At 38.6% G+C, this 20,027-nt stretch overlaps 1 protein-coding gene across 1 annotated transcript; it reads left to right on the top strand.

Moving 5' to 3' along the window:
- Positions 1-3,460: 3,460 nt before the first annotated feature.
- Positions 3,461-19,943, top strand: LOC106333537 (transformation/transcription domain-associated protein). Its single transcript, XM_013771972.1, has 35 exons — positions 3,461-3,805; positions 3,869-4,593; positions 4,672-4,797; positions 4,892-4,977; positions 5,133-5,241; positions 5,378-5,473; positions 5,586-5,648; positions 5,731-5,790; positions 5,875-5,943; positions 6,243-6,324; positions 6,411-6,463; positions 6,550-6,621; positions 6,705-7,937; positions 8,058-9,047; positions 9,140-9,475; positions 9,648-9,906; positions 9,985-10,207; positions 10,369-10,759; positions 10,865-11,014; positions 11,114-11,335; positions 11,526-11,747; positions 12,085-12,735; positions 12,893-13,153; positions 13,248-13,595; positions 13,953-14,365; positions 14,458-14,875; positions 15,062-16,360; positions 16,583-16,843; positions 16,929-17,219; positions 17,300-17,716; positions 17,831-18,262; positions 18,358-18,636; positions 18,757-19,308; positions 19,373-19,582; positions 19,661-19,943. Exons 1-35 carry the CDS (start codon positions 3,748-3,750, stop codon positions 19,778-19,780), a joined length of 11,577 nt encoding a protein of 3,858 aa, XP_013627426.1. The 5' UTR covers positions 3,461-3,747; the 3' UTR covers positions 19,781-19,943.
- The last annotated feature ends 84 nt before the right edge of the window (positions 19,944-20,027 follow it).

Below are 20,027 nucleotides of genomic sequence, written 5' to 3'. Positions count from 1 at the left end.
TAAATTAAACTATAAACCATATTGAATAAATAAATATTTTAGTTTCAAAATTTACTTTGAATAATTTTTTTGATAAAAGTTTTGAACTAACATTGATAAATTTTTTTAAATTATCAATTACTAAAATTATTAGTCCCACAATGAAAATTTTGTTATCAGTAATTTAAAGTTTTTGCTATTAAAGATACACATGATAAAAAAACATATGAGTAGAAAACACCATTAAAAAAAATAGACATTAATATTAAAAATATACTATGTATGTTAATATCATTTAAATTTAATTACATATCCTATCAAATTTTTTAAAAAAATTGTTTGTATTAATAAAATTGATTTATATGTTCGCACCAATTTTATTATATATGTAATAGTTACTGACTTTTAATTATTTAATATATATTTATTATTTCATAATATGTAAGATATATAATACATAAAATAATTTATATATATAATTTTTATCCCGCGCAAGGTGCGGGTCTTAATCTAGTGTATATATATTTGGTTAGTTTTTATAAGGTTAACTTCTTGTTGGATGTAAATTTTGTGTTTTAGACATTTTAAGATGATGATTACATGGGTAAAAATCTAGATTCTCATATTTTATATTTTTAACTTATTTTTATTGATCGTAAGTTTTTTGCAGTTTTTCTTTGTTTCAGTTCTCTTCGATCTATTAGTGTCTGCATCTGAAATAAAATGGACTGGTCATGAAAAAATACATATACAAAGTAGGATCAAATATGCTGAGTTAATTTTGTCCCAGAAAAGAAAGCTTTAACAAATTTGTGTTAAAACTATATTGATGTTAAATGAAAATTAATGTCAACCAAAATTAATTTGTCTTAGTCAAGAGATGTTGATATATTTTTTGGAATAACGAAGTGTCCATACTTTATTTGGTGAAATGTGTAACTTCAGTATTTTTGACCTTTTAGATTTGTTATTTTTATTATATCTTATGTTTTTGAAACAACATCGTTTTAATCTTTGCTAAAATTAAGCGACCATTAATTGAAAACTAATGTTGACTGATGTGGCTTGATCAACATAAATTTATATGTTTTTTAGAATAATGAAATGTTCATGATTTTTTTTGTAATAGTGTAAGTTCAATATTTTATTGATAATTTTATCTTAGGTTTTCCATTAAAAAAATTGGGTTTTATTTTCCGATTTATCCGACGTTAATTTAATTTGTACTTTATGATTAATATAAATACTCTTTCGAAGATAACCTTTTGTTCGATCCTTTATCAAAAAAAAGAAGATAACTTTTTGTTCCATTCATAAACCATTGACACTGACATATGTAGTTATGTGTCTCTGAGGAGTTACTTACTTGTCATGTATAAATGAATTTTTCTGCGGATCCGAGAAGATCTTTAAATGCTTCTTAGGGATTCAAAGTACGTTATTTCTATAAGAGGCAAAGATGTGAGGCTCGTGTAGCATCATGGTCTGTGATTCCCTTTATGTGAAAGTCTTCCTAAAAGACTTGCTTGGATCAGTTTGGTCTTTTTCCTATTTTCTGTTGACTGAATTATTAAACTTGCTGAAATCTAATTTTTTAGATCCGTTATGTGAACTATAGATTATCTAAAAAACCAATCAATATAAAAACAGTTTCAAAAGTTCCTGGTTTTGAGTTTTGCTTTCATAAACGTTGCTAAATAATCTCGTGTTCCAAGTAATAAGAGCATCCAATAAGAGCATCCACAATGGTGATACCCATTGTGGAATCTTTAGGATTAGATTAGTTTTTTTTTTTTTTGAATTATTAAAAACTCTTATGAAAAATATGTGTATAATGGTAATTCCGAAGTTGGAATCCTTAGGAAAAAAAATGGTTTTTTTTTGTGAAATATAATTTTTATATATTGGATGATTAAATATAATAACTTAACATAAAATACAATAAATAAACATAAAATACAATAATTAAACATAAAATACATTAATTAAACATAAAAATATAACAATTAAAGATAAAAACAATAATTTTACATAAAGATAGAATAATTTCTACAGATAGTATATCGATTTACCTTGGAACTCGAGGGAAGAAGATGGAAGCAGATGGATCGGAAATCGCCTTTTGTTTCCTCGAGAGGTTTTTTTTTTCGATGCTTCAGTCGAATGATTTTTTTTCCGTCTAAACGAAACACAAACACAACCCCGACCCAATCAAAGCGTGCCAGCTGCTGTAAGGATTAAGTCCTTAAGTTCCTTCGCTTATTTGCCTTTTTTCATTTATTTTTAATGTCATTACCCTATAATTTCGCGCTAAGGACTCACTAAAGCTCCCCGTTGCAGCTGCTCTTAGAAACACGTTGCCTTGTAATAGCAATGTGTGATTCACAAGACCCGTCCGCGTTTGGAACTTAACCAACACACCCAGGGGCGGACCCACGTTGGTGGGTACGGGGTCACGTGCCCCCGACTGATTATATAAAGTTCGTGTGTACGAGTACTATAAGTTCTTCTACTAGGCCAGTGGTATTCATTGTGCACGGCTAATGAAAGAGTGACGGGTTCGCTTCTCCAAGCTCGTTTTTTTATTTCTACCATTTTTAGCTACATATAACATTTATTTTGGACCATTTTATGTTTCGCTAATCGTAGACTATGGCTAGCTTATGGTATTAGAAACACCTTTTATATGTAACCTATTTTTTCTATGCATCTTATAAAACACTTTTTTTTTTCTTTTCTCTTGTTTTTGAAACTTTTTCATAACTTTATTTAATTTTATACTAGTGTGTATTAGATTTTTTTATAAACAATCTAAGTAGTTTCTAATGGACAAAAAAGATGATTGACAAAAATATAATATAATATTTTAAAATAAAATTTTGATTATTATTTGACTAATATATATCATTATATTTGAAATTTAACATTAATTTAATATTTAAATTATATACTACATTTATAATAATGTGCCCCCGACTAAAAAGTTTTTTAGATCCGTCACCGAGTGAAAGCAATACAAAAGGTCGAACATAATGTATATGGACAATGGTTCTGGTTCTGGTTCATATTGTTGCAGCTGCTCTAACAGACTCAAAAACAATAGAACATTCATGATCAGGTCAAAGCATGCAAGGTCGAGCAAAAGATGACCTATGTATGATCTGAGGAGGTATATATGGCAGTGTAGCACATGCGGTTGAGCTCGATTGGAGTTATAATATTAATTTCAATTCGTTGATTTAGTTCTACTAAACTTCTACTTATATAAAAAACATTGCATGCATTTCGCTAAATCGTAGACAGTTACAAAATCTCTCTGTAGCTGCTACAGTCTTTGATAAAACAACACCTCTCCTCTCTTTTCTTAACCCAAAAAGGTATTGTGGGCTTCAAAAATTAACTTGGGCTTATGTTTATAGGCCCATTAAGATTAAAACTGAAAAAAATCAAACAGGTCCGTACAAACAAGGCGGCGATCTCATGAATGTGACGGAGTTCTCCGACTCACTATTCAAAAGGAGTCACCCAGAAAGAAGACGAAGAAGAACAAAAAAAAAATGAGAGGGAAAATTGCTTATAGAATCATCATTCATCATCTTCCTCCTCGAAGTCGCTTCTCCTCAGAAATCTCCAGAATTGTTCTCTAATTTAGCAGCTTCCGCAAAACCCCTCGTTAATTCCACTCGTCTCTGACCTAGCCCGGCACTTCCTCGCCGGAGACGGCGGAGTAAATCATTTCTCTTTGCGTACTCAGTTCTTTACTTCACCATGAGTCCAATTCAGAATTTCGAGCAACACTCCCGCCGACTCGTGGATCCCGACCTACGTAAGCTCTTTCTTTCAGGTTTCTATTAATGTTAAAAACCCTAAATCCTTTTCTCTCCTGCAGCTATTCAAACACGTCTTGAGATGGTGGTGGAGGTCAGAGACAGCCTCGAGATAGCTCACACCGCCGAGTACCTAAACTTCTTGAAATGCTACTTCCCTGCATTCTCAGTGATCCTCCTCCGGATCACCAAGCCTCAGTTCGTCGATAACCCCGAGCACAAGCTGCGGAACATCGTCGTTGAGATCCTTAACCGTCTTCCTCACAGTGAGGTTCTTCGTCCCTTTGTTCAGGACCTCTTGAAAGTCGCGATGCAGGTGCTCACCACGGATAACGAAGAGAACGGGTTGATTTGTATTCGGATAATCTTCGACCTTCTTAGGAACTTTAGGCCCACGCTGGAGAACGAGGTTCAGCCGTTTCTGGACTTTGTCTGCAAAATCTATCAGGTGTTCAGGTTCACTGTGAGTCATTTCTTCGATAATGTTAAAATGGAAGAGGTGAAGGTGAAGCCTGTGGAGACGTCTGCTTCTTCTGATCAGTCGTCACTTACTCCTGTTGCACCTGTCGGGAATGGGCAGCTTAATCCGAGTACACGGTCTTTTAAGATAATCACGGAGAGTCCTCTTGTTGTTATGTTCCTTTTCCAGCTGTATAGTCGACTGGTTCAGACCAATATTCCTCATTTGCTTCCCCTGATGGTTGCTGCCATATCTGTCCCTGGCCCTGAGAATGTCCCTTCTCATTTGAAGCCTCAGTTCATAGAGTTGAAGGGTGCACAGGTTAAGGTGAGACAATGGTTCTGCTTGTTAGTAAGGGGGTATGGCGTGGTAGATTGACTTTTTTTCTTTTTGGTTTATTTGCAGACGGTTTCTTTTCTGACTTATTTGCTAAAAAGCTGCGCCGAATATATCCGGCCGCATGAAGAAAGCATATGTAAAAGCATTGTGAATTTGCTTGTCACCTGTTCAGATTCTGCATCTATCAGAAAGGTGGGAAACCGTTTGTTCCTTTTCTTCGGTCATTTTTGACACCATCAATGTATTACAGTTATATATATTTTTTTTTTCATGACACGAAATGCAGGAACTCTTAGTCTCACTAAAGCATGTACTTGGGACGGATTTCAAGAGAGGTTTATTTCCTCTTATTGACACTCTTTTAGATGAGAGGTATGTGGCTTATGAAGCATCTCTGAAATTCAAAATGTTTCATTTTTATAAAGACCTGTTTTGTTTTGAGAAGCACACTTTTTGTTTCTCCATATAATCTATCAAGCTGTAGCCTGTAATATCTATAAACAAATAATGACTTCTGTTGGTGTCAGTGTTCTCGTTGGCACTGGGAGAGCTTGTTTTGAGTCTTTGAGGCCTTTGGCTTACAGCCTACTCGCGGAGATTGTTCACCACGTTCGCGGAGATCTTTCTCTTTCTCAGGTTCTTAATGATAAAGAGATTTAAACTGTCTTTAACGTTGATCTTAACAGCCTGGATTCCATTATAAGTGAAACTATGTCGTTATAACACACATTTATTGCTTTCCTTTACATCCCTGTGAATTGACTCTTTGTAGTTATCGCGGATCATCTACTTATTTTCAAGAAACATGCACGACTCTACCCTCTCTGTTAGTATCCATACAACATGTGCCCGGCTGATGCTAAATCTGGTAATTTTATATTCCCGACCGTGCTTGTCTTCTTTAATTTGATATACTCTTTAAAATATGCATCTAGTTCATTTACCTTTTAGTTAATACTTAATACTTGTGTTGGATTCAGGTAGAACCAATATTTGAGAAAGCTGTTGATCAGCAGTCAATGGATGAAGCACGAATTTTACTGGTAAAAATTCTCCCAAGAGCACAGTTTAGAACTGGTTGGTGTCTCTGTCTATTAACTTAACTCTTGCAATACCTATATTCAGGGACGTATCCTGGATGCCTTTGTTGGGAAATTCAGTAATTTCAAGCGTACTATACCTCAGGTAATCCAATTCTCGAACTAATTCTCTTCTCATCTCCAAATTTTTTATTGAATATATTACTTATTCTTGCTTTGTGATGCATAGCTTATGGAGGAGGGTGAAGTCGGAAAGGACCGGGTCACTTTGAGGGCAAAGCTTGAACTGCCTGTCCAGGTAATTTGTCTGTTTATAATCTTCAATGATGACTGTTCTATTATAGGAAGTAACTCGATACTTCAGCCAAAGTGGGTCGCATGTTATTATTTAAACTCAATTGCTAATTAATAGTCTCTTATAATCTTACATGGATATTCCACTTTCGTTTCAAGTAAAATTTTTAGATTTCATATCAGTTTTTTTTGCCTCTTCACCAAAGCGTTATGCAATCTTATTGATAACTTCGTATATTTTGTTTGTATCAACAATTGGATTATCTAGCAGCTTTTATAATTGCTGGATCACACTGGTTGCAGGCAGTTATGAATTTGCAGGTTCCAGTCGAACATTCAAAAGAAGTAAATGATTATAAAAATCTGATCAAGACACTGGTCATGGGTACTGAATCTTGGCAAAATAATCTTCGTACATTGATTATGATTCTATACTTGAAAATCTATATGTTTTTTTCCTTTTTTGTTCAGGAATGAAAACAATAATATGGAGTATAACCCATGCTCATTTACCTCGACCTCAGGTTTGTGTTCAGTTGTCTTTACTATCAGTGTTGTATTGTTTTGTCATGCACATCTATTAATTCTGAAGGTTTCTCCTGCTTCCTAGGGGCTGAACCCTCAAGCTCTTGCTTCACAGTCATCTGCTCCTCAGGGTTTTAAAGGAATGAGAGAAGATGAGGTATATCTTGTGAGATTGTTTGCTCCAGTCATCGGTAGTGCTAAACTGCTGATAAACCTCTAGTAATCTCTGCCTTTACGCAGGTATGGAAAGCCTCTGGTGTTTTAAAGAGTGGTGTCCACTGCTTAGCTCTCTTCAAAGAAAAGGACGAGGAGAAGGAAATGCTCAGCCTTTTCTCCCAGATTCTTGCTATTATGGAACCTCGAGATCTAATGGACATGTTCTCTTTATGCATGCCTGAGCTTTTTGAGTGCATGATTAACAATAATCAACTGGTTCAGATATTTGCAGCACTTCTGCAAGCTCCCAAAGTTTACAAGCCATTTGCAGATGTTTTGATTAATTTACTAGTAAGCAGCAAACTTGATGTTCTGAAGAATCCAGAATCTGATGCAACTAAACTAGTTTTGCATCTGTTTAGATGCATCTTTGGGGCTGTTACCAAAGCGCCATCGGATTTTGAAAGAATATTACAGCACCACGTGCCTGCTATTATGGAAGTCTGCATGAAAAGTGCTACCGAAGTTGAAAAACCTCTTGGTTATATGCAATTGCTCCGTACTGTATTCAGAGGTCTTGCTGGATGTAAATATGAGCTGCTTCTGAGAGATTTGATTCCAATGCTGCTACCTTGTCTTAATATGCTTCTGACAATGCTCGAGGGTCCAGCTGGGGAGGACATGAAAGATCTTTTGCTAGAGCTTTGTTTGACGCTTCCTGCACGCTTAAGCTCCTTATTGCCTTACCTTCCCCGTCTCATGAAGCCTCTTGTATTCTGTTTGAGAGGAAGCGATGAACTTGTGAGCTTGGGGTTACGCACCCTTGAATTCTGGGTGGATAGTCTGAATCCCGATTTTCTGGAACCTAGCATGGCCAATGTGATGTCTGAAGTGATCTTAGCATTATGGTCCCATTTAAGGCCTGTGCCATATCCTTGGGGTGGAAAAGCTTTACAAATCCTTGGAAAGTTGGGTGGTCGCAACAGAAGATTCTTGAAAGAGCCACTTACACTTGAATGCAAAGATAACCCAGAGCATGGTCTCCGCTTAGTTCTTACATTTGAGCCATCCACGCCTTTTCTGGTACCGTTAGATAAATTCATTAATCTTGCTGTAGTAGCGGTTATTCAGAAGAACCAAGGCATAGACATCTACTACAGAAAGCAAGCTCTAAAATTCCTCCGTGTATGCCTACTGTCTCAACTTAATTTGCCTGGCTGTGTCACTGATGTGGGTCAAACGTCCAGGCAATTATCAACTCTGTTACGTTCTTCTGTTGATTCATCTTTGCACAGGAGTGAATCAGGGGAAATGAAGGTTAGTTGTAGTTTTAATCTGTGATAGTTTGACTCTGTACTTTACTGGTCAAAATGTGATGTCTTAATATGCTGAAGAAAGATTCACTTTATTAAATGTGATGTCTTCTTGATGTTGCAGGCTGACTTAGGAGTAAAAACGAAGACCCAGTTAATGGCTGAGAAGTCAATCTTCAAGACACTGCTGGTCACCATACTTGCTGCGAGTTCCGATTTGGATCTCAGCGACTCCGATGACGACTTCGTTGTAAACATTTGCCGCCATTTTGCGATTATCTTGCATATTGACTACACCTCCTCAAATGCATCAAGTAGCACTGGTTCACTTGGGGGTTCAGTGATTTCGGCGAGTTCCAGGTCGAAGGGTAATCGATCATCTAACTTAAAGCAGTTAGATCCTTTGATATTTTTAGACGCGCTGGTGGATGTGCTTGCCGATGAAAACAGGCTTCACGCCAAAGCTGCTCTGAATGCGTTAAATGTGTTTTCTGAAACACTTTTGTTCCTTGCTCGTGTCAAACATGCTGATGTGCTGATGGCTAGGGGTGGTAACAATGCTTCCATGATTGTCTCGAGCCCTTCTACAAATCCAGTATATTCACCCCATCCAAGTGTGCGAATACCAGTGTTTGAACAACTTTTGCCCCGACTTTTGCATGGCTGTTATGGGAGCACATGGCAAGCACAGATGGGAGGGGTTATGGGGTTAGGTGCATTGGTGGGGAAAGTGAATGTTGAGACATTATGTATTTTCCAAGTAAAGATTGTGCGTGGTCTGGTTTATGTTCTAAAGAGGCTTCCGGTTTATGCTAGCAAAGAGCAAGAAGAGACAAGTCAGGTTCTTATGCAGATTCTTAGAGTGGTTAATAATGTTGACGAAGCGAACAGTGAAGCACGTAGGAAAAGCTTTCAAGATGTGGTAGAATATCTTGCTACAGAGCTGTTCAATCCTAACGCATCAATCCCTGTGAGAAAAAATGTACAGAATTGCCTTGCACTTTTGGCTAGCCGAACTGGAAGTGAGGTAACTGAGTTGCTTGAGCCTTTGTACCAACTGCTGCTGCAGCCACTTATAATGCGCCCACTCCGATCAAAGACAGTTGATCAACAGGTGCCTCCAACTGCTATGTTTCTTTTGTGCATCTTTTTGCAATTGTCATCCTCTTGTTCTTTGTTTTTTACCTTATTTAATTTACCTTACAGGTTGGAACAGTTTCAGCTCTGAATTTTTGCTTGGCTCTGAGGCCTCCCCTTCTGAAAGTGACTCCAGAGTTGGTTAACTTTCTGCAAGAAGCATTACAAATAGCTGAGGCTGATGAAACTGTCTGGGCTGTGAAGTTGATGAATCCTAAAGTCCTTACATCATTGAACAGGCTTCGAACAGCTTGTATCGAGCTTCTGTGCACAACTATGGCTTGGACTGATTTCCGAACGCAAACTCACAATGAACTGCGTGCCAAAATAATTTCCATGTTTTTCAAGTCTCTAACATGTAGAGCACCAGAAATCGTGGCGGTTGCTAAGGAGGGTTTAAGACAGGTTCGTAGTTTTCTTTTATCTTAGTTATGATTCTTGCATGCACATTGAATTTCAATATGAGGAACTTGCTTAGCTGAGTTTGGAGTCTATTTCTTTATCTATCTTTTTTTTTTTTAATTTGTTCTCGTTATGAACTTATTTACTTTTTGTGAAACACTGTTTTCTGATTTAGGTTATTAATCAACAAAGAATGCCCAAGGAGCTTCTTCAGAGTAGCCTCAGGCCAATACTAGTTAATTTGGCGCACACAAAAAATCTCAGTATGCCTTTACTGCAAGGTCTGGCACGCCTACTTGAACTTCTGTCAAATTGGTTTAATGTGACATTAGGAGGAAAGTTGCTGGAGCACCTGAAGAAATGGTTGGAGCCGGAGAAACTTGCCCAATCCCAAAAATCATGGAAAGCTGGAGAAGAGCCAAAAATAGCAGCCGGTAGTTTAGACTTTGAAAATATATTAATCGACTTCTGGTTAAATGATTATTCATACTCTGCTTTTGTTTTCATTGCAGCTATCATTGAGCTCTTCCACTTACTTCCACATGCTGCTTCGAAATTTCTAGATGAACTTGTAACCTTAACAATTGACTTAGAAGCAGCTCTTCCTCCTGGGCAAGTGTACAGTGAGATTAATAGCCCATACCGTCTACCGCTTACTAAGTTCTTGAACCGATATGCGAGCCTCGCTGTTGATTATTTTCTTTCTAGATTAAGTGAGCCAAAATATTTCCGAAGGTGAGGACGTTATCTTATGATAAGTTTCTTAGTTCACTGCATCTTGTTATATGTGAAGTGCGAGCTTGGAGTACATTGTTACAAACTTGCTAACGCGAGCTTGGAGTACATTGTTACAAACTTGCTAACGACAACTGTTTGTTTCTTTATTAAAAACTCAGGTTTATGTATATAATCCGATCAGATGCGGGTCAACCGTTAAGAGAAGAACTAGCAAAGTCTCCTCAGAAGATACTTTCATATGCCTTTCCAGAAATTTTGCCGAAACTTGATGCTACAATGAGCATGGCAGCTTCAACTCCTCCAGCTACATCATGTGGAGATGAAAATATTGTCGCTGTTAAATCAGAGAGTTCTAGCACGGCACCAACAAAGGCTAATGTAGCATCGGATGCGTATTTTCAGGGGCTCTACCTCATGAAAACAATGGTGAAACTGATACCCAGCTGGCTGCAGAGTAACCGCAGTGTTTTTGATACCTTAGTTCTCATTTGGAAATCACCTTCAAGGATATCTCGCTTGCAGAATGAGCAAGAGCTGAACTTAGTTCAGGTAGTTTCTTCTATCTCGACTGCTTAGATCTGAATAATCTTCGTTGCGAGTTATGTAATATATTTAAATAGTTTGAATCTGAAGTCGTTTGTCTCAAATTCACAGGTGAAAGAGAGCAAATGGCTTGTGAAGTGCTTCTTGAATTACCTACGGCATGAAAAATCTGAAGTGAATGTTCTATTCGATATTCTCTCGATTTTCTTGTTCCATAGCCGCATTGACTACACCTTTTTGAAGGAATTCTACATTATTGAGGTATCTAAGAGTTTCAAATTTAGATACGATTCTCTTTCTGACTTCATTTTGTTCACACTTTTCAAGCTCTAGTATAATAACTGGGATCTGTTCAATCAGGTTGCAGAAGGTTATCCGCCCAACATGAAAAGAGCACTTCTCCTACATTTTCTTGACCTTTTCTACTCCAAACAACTCGGCCATGATCATTTAGTCCAGGCAATGCAAATGCTTATTCTTCCAATGCTTTCTTATGCTTTCCAAAACGGCCAAACTTGGGAGGTTATTGACCCTGATATCGTCAAAACCATTGTGGAGAGGCTTCTTGATCCACCCGAAGAGGTAGGTTCCTTTTCCCCCTAACTAACTTAATTAATAGGAACATACCAATGTTATGGTGAAGAGTGCTGTACAACGGCCATGCTGGTTTATATTGTATTTGAACATGGGTTTCTTATTTTTATCCGCTATTTAAGACTTGTTAAGATTTTATCATAGTTGTATTGGTAAAATCTCCCCTTAATTGGTGTAGGTTTCGGCTGAATATGATGAACCTTTGAGGATCGAACTTTTGCAATTAGCAACTTTGCTTCTAAAATATCTTCAGAGTGACTTGGTTCATCATAGAAAAGAGCTCATTAAGTTTGGATGGAATCATCTCAAACGGGAAGATAGTGCCAGTAAGCAGTGGGCATTTGTTAATGTTTGCCACTTCTTGGATGCTTACCAGGCTCCCGAGAAAATTATTCTCCAGGTACCGATTAAATTTGCTGTGCTATTAGATGTTACCGATGTTTATTGATTTCCGTGTAGAATGATAAAAAAACACGTTGTCTATGACTGAGACGGCCAATTAGTAGCTTAAGCTAGATCTAAATGCACTTTTGTCTTAATCCTGCATGTATGTCTCAAAAGTGCATGTTGTTAGACTTCATGGTACTATGACATGCATATGGTAGTTTTCTTCTATAAGAATACTCTTCCCTAAACCTGAGTAAGCCGAAGAGCTACCTAAGAAGAAGCATCTGCCTGCAAAACAACTTCTTCTAAATTTTTAACTGAAACCAATGTAATTTGCCAATTGGATGTAGGTTTTTGTTGCGCTTCTAAGGACATGTCAGCCAGAGAATAAGATGCTAGTTAAGCAAGCCCTAGATATTCTAATGCCAGCGTTGCCTAAAAGGCTGCCTCTTGGAGATTCACGCATGCCAATTTGGATAAGATACACCAAAAAAATATTGGTGGAGGAAGGTCATTCAATTCCAAACTTGATCCACATCTTCCTACTTGTTGTTCGGCATTCAGATCTCTTTTACAGCTGTAGAGCACAGTTTGTCCCTCAGATGGTGAATTCGTTGAGTCGGCTAGGTTTGCCATATAATACTACTGCAGAGAATAGGCGGCTGGCCATTGAACTTGCTGGATTGGTTGTTAGCTGGGAAAGGCAAAGACAGAAAGAAATGAAAATGGTCGCTGATACTGATGGAACCAGTCAGGCTACTGATGAATTGCATACTTCATCTGGTGCTGATCCTAAACGTTCAACAGATGGATCTGCCACATCAGAAGATCCAAGTAAACGAGTTAAAATCGAACCTGGTCTCCAATCAATCTGTGTCATGTCACCTGGTGGTGCATCATCAATCCCCAACGTAGAAACTCCTGGATCTGCTACCCAGCCTGACGAGGAATTCAAGCCAAATGCTGCCATGGAAGAAATGATTATTAATTTTCTCATAAGAGTAAGGCTTTACACTCAAACCATATCTAAGAGCTTTTGTGCATAACATTGCTCAAGCTATTAACAAGTTCATTTATTAGTCATGTTGTGTTTTTGGCAGACATGACCTTAGTTTTTTTTCGGTTCTCTGTTCAAAGATTTTTTGCTGTCTTGAACAGGTAACGTTGGTAATTGAGCCTAAGGACAGGGAAACCAACACTATGTACAACCAAGCATTAGATTTGCTTTCACAAGCTTTGGAGGTTTGGCCAAATGCTAACGTCAAGTTCAACTATTTAGAAAAATTGTTGAGCAGTATGCCACCTTCTCAGTCATCAGATCCGTCAACAGCACTTGCTCAGGGTTTGGATGTCATGAACAAAGTTCTGGAAAAGCAGCCACATCTTTTTATTAGGAACAACATCAACCAGATTTCGCAGGTATACTTGCTGCAGTATTCTTTATTATTAGATTTGAAACAGACTAATGTTTTTGCATGCTGCGCACAAGACTGACTGTTTGTTTATTTACCAGATTCTTGAGCCTTGTTTCAAAACCAAGATGCTCGATGCTGGTAAATCGTTATGCTCCGTGTTGAAGATGGTCTTCACCGCATTCCCACTGGATGCAGCTAATACACCTCCTGACATAAAGCTATTGTACCAGAAAGTCAATGAGCTGATCAACAAACATGTGAGTGCTGTTACTGCTCCACAAGCTTCAGGAGAAGATAACTCCTTTGGTTCAATTAGCTTTGTACTCCTTGTCATCAAAACGTTGGCCAAAGTACACAAAAACTTTGTTGATTCATATGTTGTGGTGCGTATCCTTCAACGCCTTGCGCGGGACCTGGGATCAGCAGTGGGTTCTCATCCTAGACAAGTACGTTAATTCTTACTTAATAACTTGTTTTTGCTAAGAGATCAATAGTGCTTGCTTTCCGTTTTATGGGAACTTTAACTGGAATTTAATTGAGTATTGGAATCTCCTGTGCATCTTTTCAGTTTTGCTAATCCCTGGTATGATCTTAGGGTTTAGATTGGCTCCTCTCATTCTTCACTTTGCTGTCCAACTCATTTCTTTATGTTATTTGCTGGTCTCTTTAGATATCATTTCTATCCGGTTAATTAACTCCTATAGATTACCTACTTTTTACCGTCTGACTAAAGGATAGTGACTAGAGAACCTAGTCGTTCCCATATCATCGCTTACTCTAGGAATTTTTCTCTTCATTTCCAGGGTACGCGAGCAGATTCAGATTCTGCAGTAACTTCTTCTCGTCAAAGTGCTGATGTTGGATCAGTCATATGTAATATAAAGTCGGTCTTGGAACTTATTGATGAAACGGTCATGCTTATACCTGATTGCAAAAGATCTGTTACTCAAATTCTGAACACCTTGCTTTCCGAAAAGGGTATTGATGCTAGTGTGCTTCTCTGCATATTAGACATGATTAAAAGGTGGGTTGAGGATGATGTCAGCAAAACAGGTGCATCTGGAATGTCTGGTTCTTTCCTTACCCAAAAAGATATAGTTGCTTTTTTGAATAAGCTTTCATATCTTGATAAGCAACAGTTCTCATCTGATGCTTTGGAAGAGTGGGATCAGAAGTATCTTCAGCTGTTATATGGACTTTGTGCTGATTCAACAAAGTATGTTTTTGCCTTGTAATCTTTTTCCCCCTTACACCATTGCATTGCTTTTATGAGAGAGATAATATTATCGTCATCTAATTATTGATTAGGTACCCTCTCGCCCTACGACAAGAGGTCTCTCTGAAAGTTGAGAGACATTTTATGCTTGGTTTGCGGGCAAGGGATCCTGAGATGAGAAGGAAGTTCTTCTTGTTATATCACGAGTCTCTTGGGAAAAATTTGTTCTCACGGTTGCAGTACATTATTCAAATCCAGGATTGGGAAGCTTTAAGTGATGTTTTTTGGCTCAAACAAGGTCTTGATCTCCTTCTAGCTATCTTAGTCGAGGACAAGCCAATTAGTCTGGCGCCAAATTCTGCCAGGGTACCTGCGCTTTTGCCTTCTGATAATCCTGGATTACAACACCAACCTCTTGCTACCTTAGAGGGTCCTGAAGAAGTTGCTTCAATGTTTGACAACATTGTTATGAAGCATGCCCAATTTCTGAGCGCAACCAGCAAACTTCAGGTGATTACGAATCGTTTGTAGTACTTTTTTTAATGGTGATTTCTTCTTTATTCTGCTTGATCTAAAATGTTTACTTAATCAAAACAAGTAACTTTGTGTTTTTATCCACCTGATCAATTTGGGATAACCTGAAGAATATATTATTTACATCCTAAAGTTCTAAACATTTTTGAATTTTCATTATAGGTGGCTGATGTTGTCATCCCTTTAAGGGAGCTGGCACACACTGATGCCAATGTTGCATATCATCTATGGGTTTTGGTGTTTCCAATTGTATGGGTAACTCTGCTTAAGGAAGAACAGGTAGCTTTGGCTAAACCTATGATTTCTCTCCTGTCAAAGGACTACCATAAAAAGCAACAAGGACACCGGCCTAATGTTGTGCAAGCACTTCTGGAAGGGCTTCAGTTGAGCCACCCTCAACCTAGGATGCCTAGTGAGCTTATCAAATATATTGGAAAAACGTACAATGCATGGCATCTCGCATTGGCTTTGCTAGAGAGCCATGTGATGTTGTTCATGAATGACTCAAAATGCGCTGAGTCTCTTGCTGAGCTTTATCGTTTGTTAAATGAAGAAGATATGAGATATGGGCTGTGGAAGAAGAGGTCCATCACTGCTGAAACAAGAGCTGGACTCTCATTAGTTCAGCATGGTTTTTGGCAACGTGCTCAGAGCCTCTTTTATCAGGCAATGGTTAAGGCAACCCAAGGCACTTATAATAACACAGTCCCTAAAGCTGAAATGTGTATGTGGGAGGAGCAGTGGCTTCACTGTGCCGCTCAGCTTGGTCAATGGGATGCCCTGGTAGACTTTGGAAAAAGCATTGAGAATTATGAAATCCTGCTTGATAGTCTTTGGAAACTACCAGATTGGGCATATTTGAAGGACCATGTGATACCGAAGGCACAAGTGGAAGAGACTCCGAAGCTTCGCTTGGTTCAAGCTTATTTTGCCCTTCATGACAGAAATTCAGGTGGTGTCGGAGATGCTGAGAACATAGTTGGAAAAGGCGTTGATCTTGCCTTGGAACAGTGGTGGCAGTTGCCTGAAATGTCTGTACATGCTAGAGTGCCATTACTACAACAGTTCCAACAACTAGTTGAGGTTCAAGAGTCTGCAAGAATCCATGTTGACATAGCAAATGGGAACAAAGTTTCAGGAAACGTTGCTGTTGGTGCACCAGGAAATCGTTATGCAGATCTAAAGGATATTCTCGAGACTTGGAGGCTGAGGACTCCAAATGAATGGGACAGTATGCCTGTTTGGTATGATATGCTGCAGTGGAGGAATGAAATGTATAATGTAGTTATTGAAGCGTTTAAGGACTTTGCTACCTCAAATTCTCCACTTCATCACCTTGGATTCCGGGACAAAGCATGGAACGTCAATAAGCTTGCCAGGATAGCTCGGAAACAAGAGCTGTATGATGTTTGTGTACAGATTCTTGAAAAAATGTATGGACACTCGACAATGGAAGTACAGGTATATTTCTATAAGATCTTTAATCTTCCAGAAGTTGGGCAGAGTTGAATTAGTAGCTGAATTCTATACAAGAGCACTTTGATTTTTCTTTTTTGGTTTCATATTTTGCCAAGTTTGTTTGATAGCTTGATTCATGTCTCGTTTCTGTTGTTTTTTGAGCTTGGAAAACTGTTATTAATGAAACTATCTTCCTTATCTTCGTTTTTGGATGTGTGAGTACAGGAAGCCTTTGTTAAAATTAGAGAGCAGGCAAAAGCATATCTGGAAATGAAGGGAGAGCGTGCTAGTGGTCTTAATCTGATCAATAGCACAAATTTAGAGTATTTTCCAGATAAGATCAAAGCAGAGATCTTTCGTCTGAAGGGGGATTTTCATCTGAAACTAAATGACACGGAAGGTGCTAATATCGCATATTCCAATGCAATCACCCTGTTCAAGAATTTACCTAAAGGATGGATAAGCTGGGGAAACTATTGTGACATGGTAATTCTTATGATTGTGTTGTTTCTTATTTTTTCTTAACATTCCTCGATGTTTGTGCTTATTTATATGATACTCTCTTTTGTAGGCCTACCAAGAAACACAAGATGAAATCTGGCTTGAATATGCAGTCAGTTGCTTTCTTCAGGGTATAAGATTTGGAGTTTCCAATTCCAGAAGTCATATAGCGCGTGTTCTTTATCTTCTTAGTTTCGATACAGCCAATGAGTCTGTTGGCAGAGTGTTTGATAAACACTTAGAACAAGTTCCTCACTGGGTGTGGCTGTCTTGGATCCCACAGCTGTTGCTTTCCTTACAAAGAACCGAAGCACCCCATTGCAAATTGGTCTTATTGAAAATTGCTGCAGTCTTCCCACAGGTAATTTACCTTTTGGCTTCTATGACTAAGTCGTGCATTTTTATTATTTCATCTGAGTATGTGGGAACTTACTGTTTCAGGCTCTCTATTATTGGTTGCGCACATACTTACTGGAACGACGTGATGCAGTAAATAAGTCGGAGCTTGGTAGATTGGTTTTGGCTCAAAGAATGCAGCAAAATGCTTCTGGTGTAGCGGGTCATGGTGGAGGCAATTTACCATCAGAAACTCATCAAGGCGCTCAAGTTGGAGGAGCCAGTGGAACCCATGACAGCGGTAACCCACATGGGCAAGAAAGTGAACGCTCCACCGCAGAAAATAATGCCCATCCCGGGAATGACCAATCTATGCACCAAAGCAGCTCTACTATCAATGAAAACACAGCTAGGCAGAATGGTGCATCCTTGGCAATGTCTGCTGCAGGTGCTTTTGACGCTGCCAAGGATATCATGGAAGCTCTTAGGAGTAAACATAACAACTTAGCCAGTGAACTCGAGGTGATATTTGTTCTCTTTGTATATGTATCATCTATGTTTATTCAAATTGCTCTCAACTGTGATGAGTCCTTCCTCTTTGATTTGGACGATCTAAGCAAGTATCTTCCTTTTCAGGTTCTTCTCACGGAAATAGGTTCGAGATTTGTTACATTACCAGAAGAAAGATTGCTGGCTGTTGTGAATGCTCTGTTGCATCGTTGTTACAAGTATCCAACTGCTACAACTGCTGAGGTTCCCCAACCTCTCAAAAAAGAACTGTCGGGTGTCTGCAGAGCTTGTTTCTCGGCAGATGCTGTGACAAAGCATGTCGAGTTTGTGAAAGAATACAAACAGGATTTTGAGCGTCACCTTGATCCAGAAAGCACAACTACATTCCCGGCCACACTTGCTGAGCTAACGACGCGACTGAAAAAATGGAAAAACATTCTTCAGAGCAACGTTGAAGACAGGTTTCCGGCTGTGTTGAGACTGGAAGATGAAAGCAGAGTATTGCGTGATTTCAATGTTGTTGACGTGGAGATACCAGGGCAGTACTTTGCAGATCAGGTATGATTAAGTCTGTAATATTCAAGTAATTTAGACTACTTTCACTTTGCAGTTAAATTTAGTTTTCAAATCGAACTTTCTTTACCCCTATCCAGGAAGTAGCACCTGATCATACAGTAAAGCTGGATAGGGTTGGAGCAGATGTACCTATTGTTCGAAGGCATGGAAGCAGCTTCAGGCGGTTGACTCTTATTGGCTCAGATGGCTCGCAAAAGCATTTTATAGTCCAGACATCATTGACGCCTAATGCCAGAAGTGATGAACGCATCTTGCAGCTTTTCCGTGTGATGAACCAGATGTTTGATAAGCATAAGGAATCAAGAAGACGACACATTGGAATCCACACTCCAATCATCATTCCTGTCTGGTCTCAGGTGATTTTTATACCATACGTTCATTAAACAAGATTCCCTCAGATCTTAATATAGAAGATGTTCTGGAATTATCTATGCCTCTTTTTCAGCACGGTCTATTAACAACATATTTGGTTTCAGGTACGGATGGTTGAGGATGATGTCATGTACAATACTTTCCTCGAGGTGTATGAGAATCACTGTGCACGGAATGACCGAGAGGCAGATCTTCCTATCAGCCACTTCAAGGAGCAACTAAATCAAGCGATATCAGGGCAAGTCTCAGCAGAGGCGATAGGAGATCTTCGCTTGCAGGCTTATAGTGACATCACAAAAACATTGGTCAATGACAGTATATTCTCTCAGTACATGTACAAAACATTGATGAGCGGAAGCCATATGTGGGCATTCAAGAAGCAGTTTGCAGTCCAGCTAGCTGTCTCCAGTTTCATGTCCTTCATGCTACAAATTGGTGGGAGGTCCCCTAACAAAGTCTTGTTTGCGAAAAACACCGGGAAGATGTTCCAGACAGATTTTCACCCTGCCTATGACGCCAATGGGATGATCGAGTTTAACGAGCCCGTGCCTTTCCGCCTCACAAGGAACATGCAAGCGTTCTTCTCTCAGTTTGGGGTCGAAGGTCTTCTCATGTCATCCATGTGTTCAGCAGCTCAAGCAGTTATCTCCTCCAAGGTAAAGAAATATATATACAACAAAAGCTAATGGATTGATCTCTAATCTCTAATCTCTTTTGCAGCAAAACGACTATCTTCGGTATCAACTGGCTATGTTCTTCCGTGATGAATTGCTGTCATGGTTTGGAAGAAGACCTCTTGGCATGCCGATACCTCCTGTTGGAGGGATTGCTACATTGAACTCAGCCGAGCTCAAGGACAAAGTTAACTCCAACGTGAAAGATGTCATTGGCCGGATCAGAGGAATAGCCCCACAGTACTTTTCTGAAGAGGTACATTTATCACCAGCATCATCATTTATCATCATCATTATGTAAAGAGGAAACGTTTTGATGGGTTTTGATTTGTAGGATGAGAACATTGTGGAGCCGCCACAGTCGGTGCAAAGAGGAGTGAACGAGTTGGTGGAGGCAGCCTTGTCGCCTCGCAACTTATGTATGATGGATCCAACATGGCATCCTTGGTTCTAACTTTCAAAATACTTTAAGAAAATTTGTGTGTTTTAATGTAAGATGGAAGCTAACGTTACTCATTAGGTTTGTAAATGTATAACTCTGGGTATGTTATTTATCACTCCTTTGGATGATGTTCGGTAACATTTTATGTACTATATGAAAATGTACTTTTTGCATCCTGTAAGCTTTGAAGTTTTTCTGTTACTGTTCTCGGATGTGTCTCACAGTGGTAAAAGTATTAAAAGAAAAAGTAACACGAGGA

Source organism: Brassica oleracea, chromosome C3, assembly GCF_000695525.1.
Source record: "Brassica oleracea var. oleracea cultivar TO1000 chromosome C3, BOL, whole genome shotgun sequence".
NCBI classification, from domain to species: domain Eukaryota; kingdom Viridiplantae; phylum Streptophyta; class Magnoliopsida; order Brassicales; family Brassicaceae; genus Brassica; species Brassica oleracea.
The sequence above is the reverse complement of the archived record's forward strand: the minus strand, read 5'-3'. Positions and strand labels throughout refer to the sequence as shown.

Bases quoted from the DNA above. Each gene is read 5' to 3' on its own strand.
- LOC106333537 (XM_013771972.1), top strand. From the start codon at position 3,748: ATGAGTCCAATTCAGAATTTCGAGCAACACTCCCGCCGACTCGTGGAT. The intron at 5,649-5,730 runs GTAAAAATTCTC...ACCTATATTCAG, and splicing joins ATGAAGCACGAATTTTACTG to GGACGTATCCTGGATGCCTT. The intron at 12,736-12,892 runs GTAAGGCTTTAC...TGTCTTGAACAG, and splicing joins TTATTAATTTTCTCATAAGA to GTAACGTTGGTAATTGAGCC.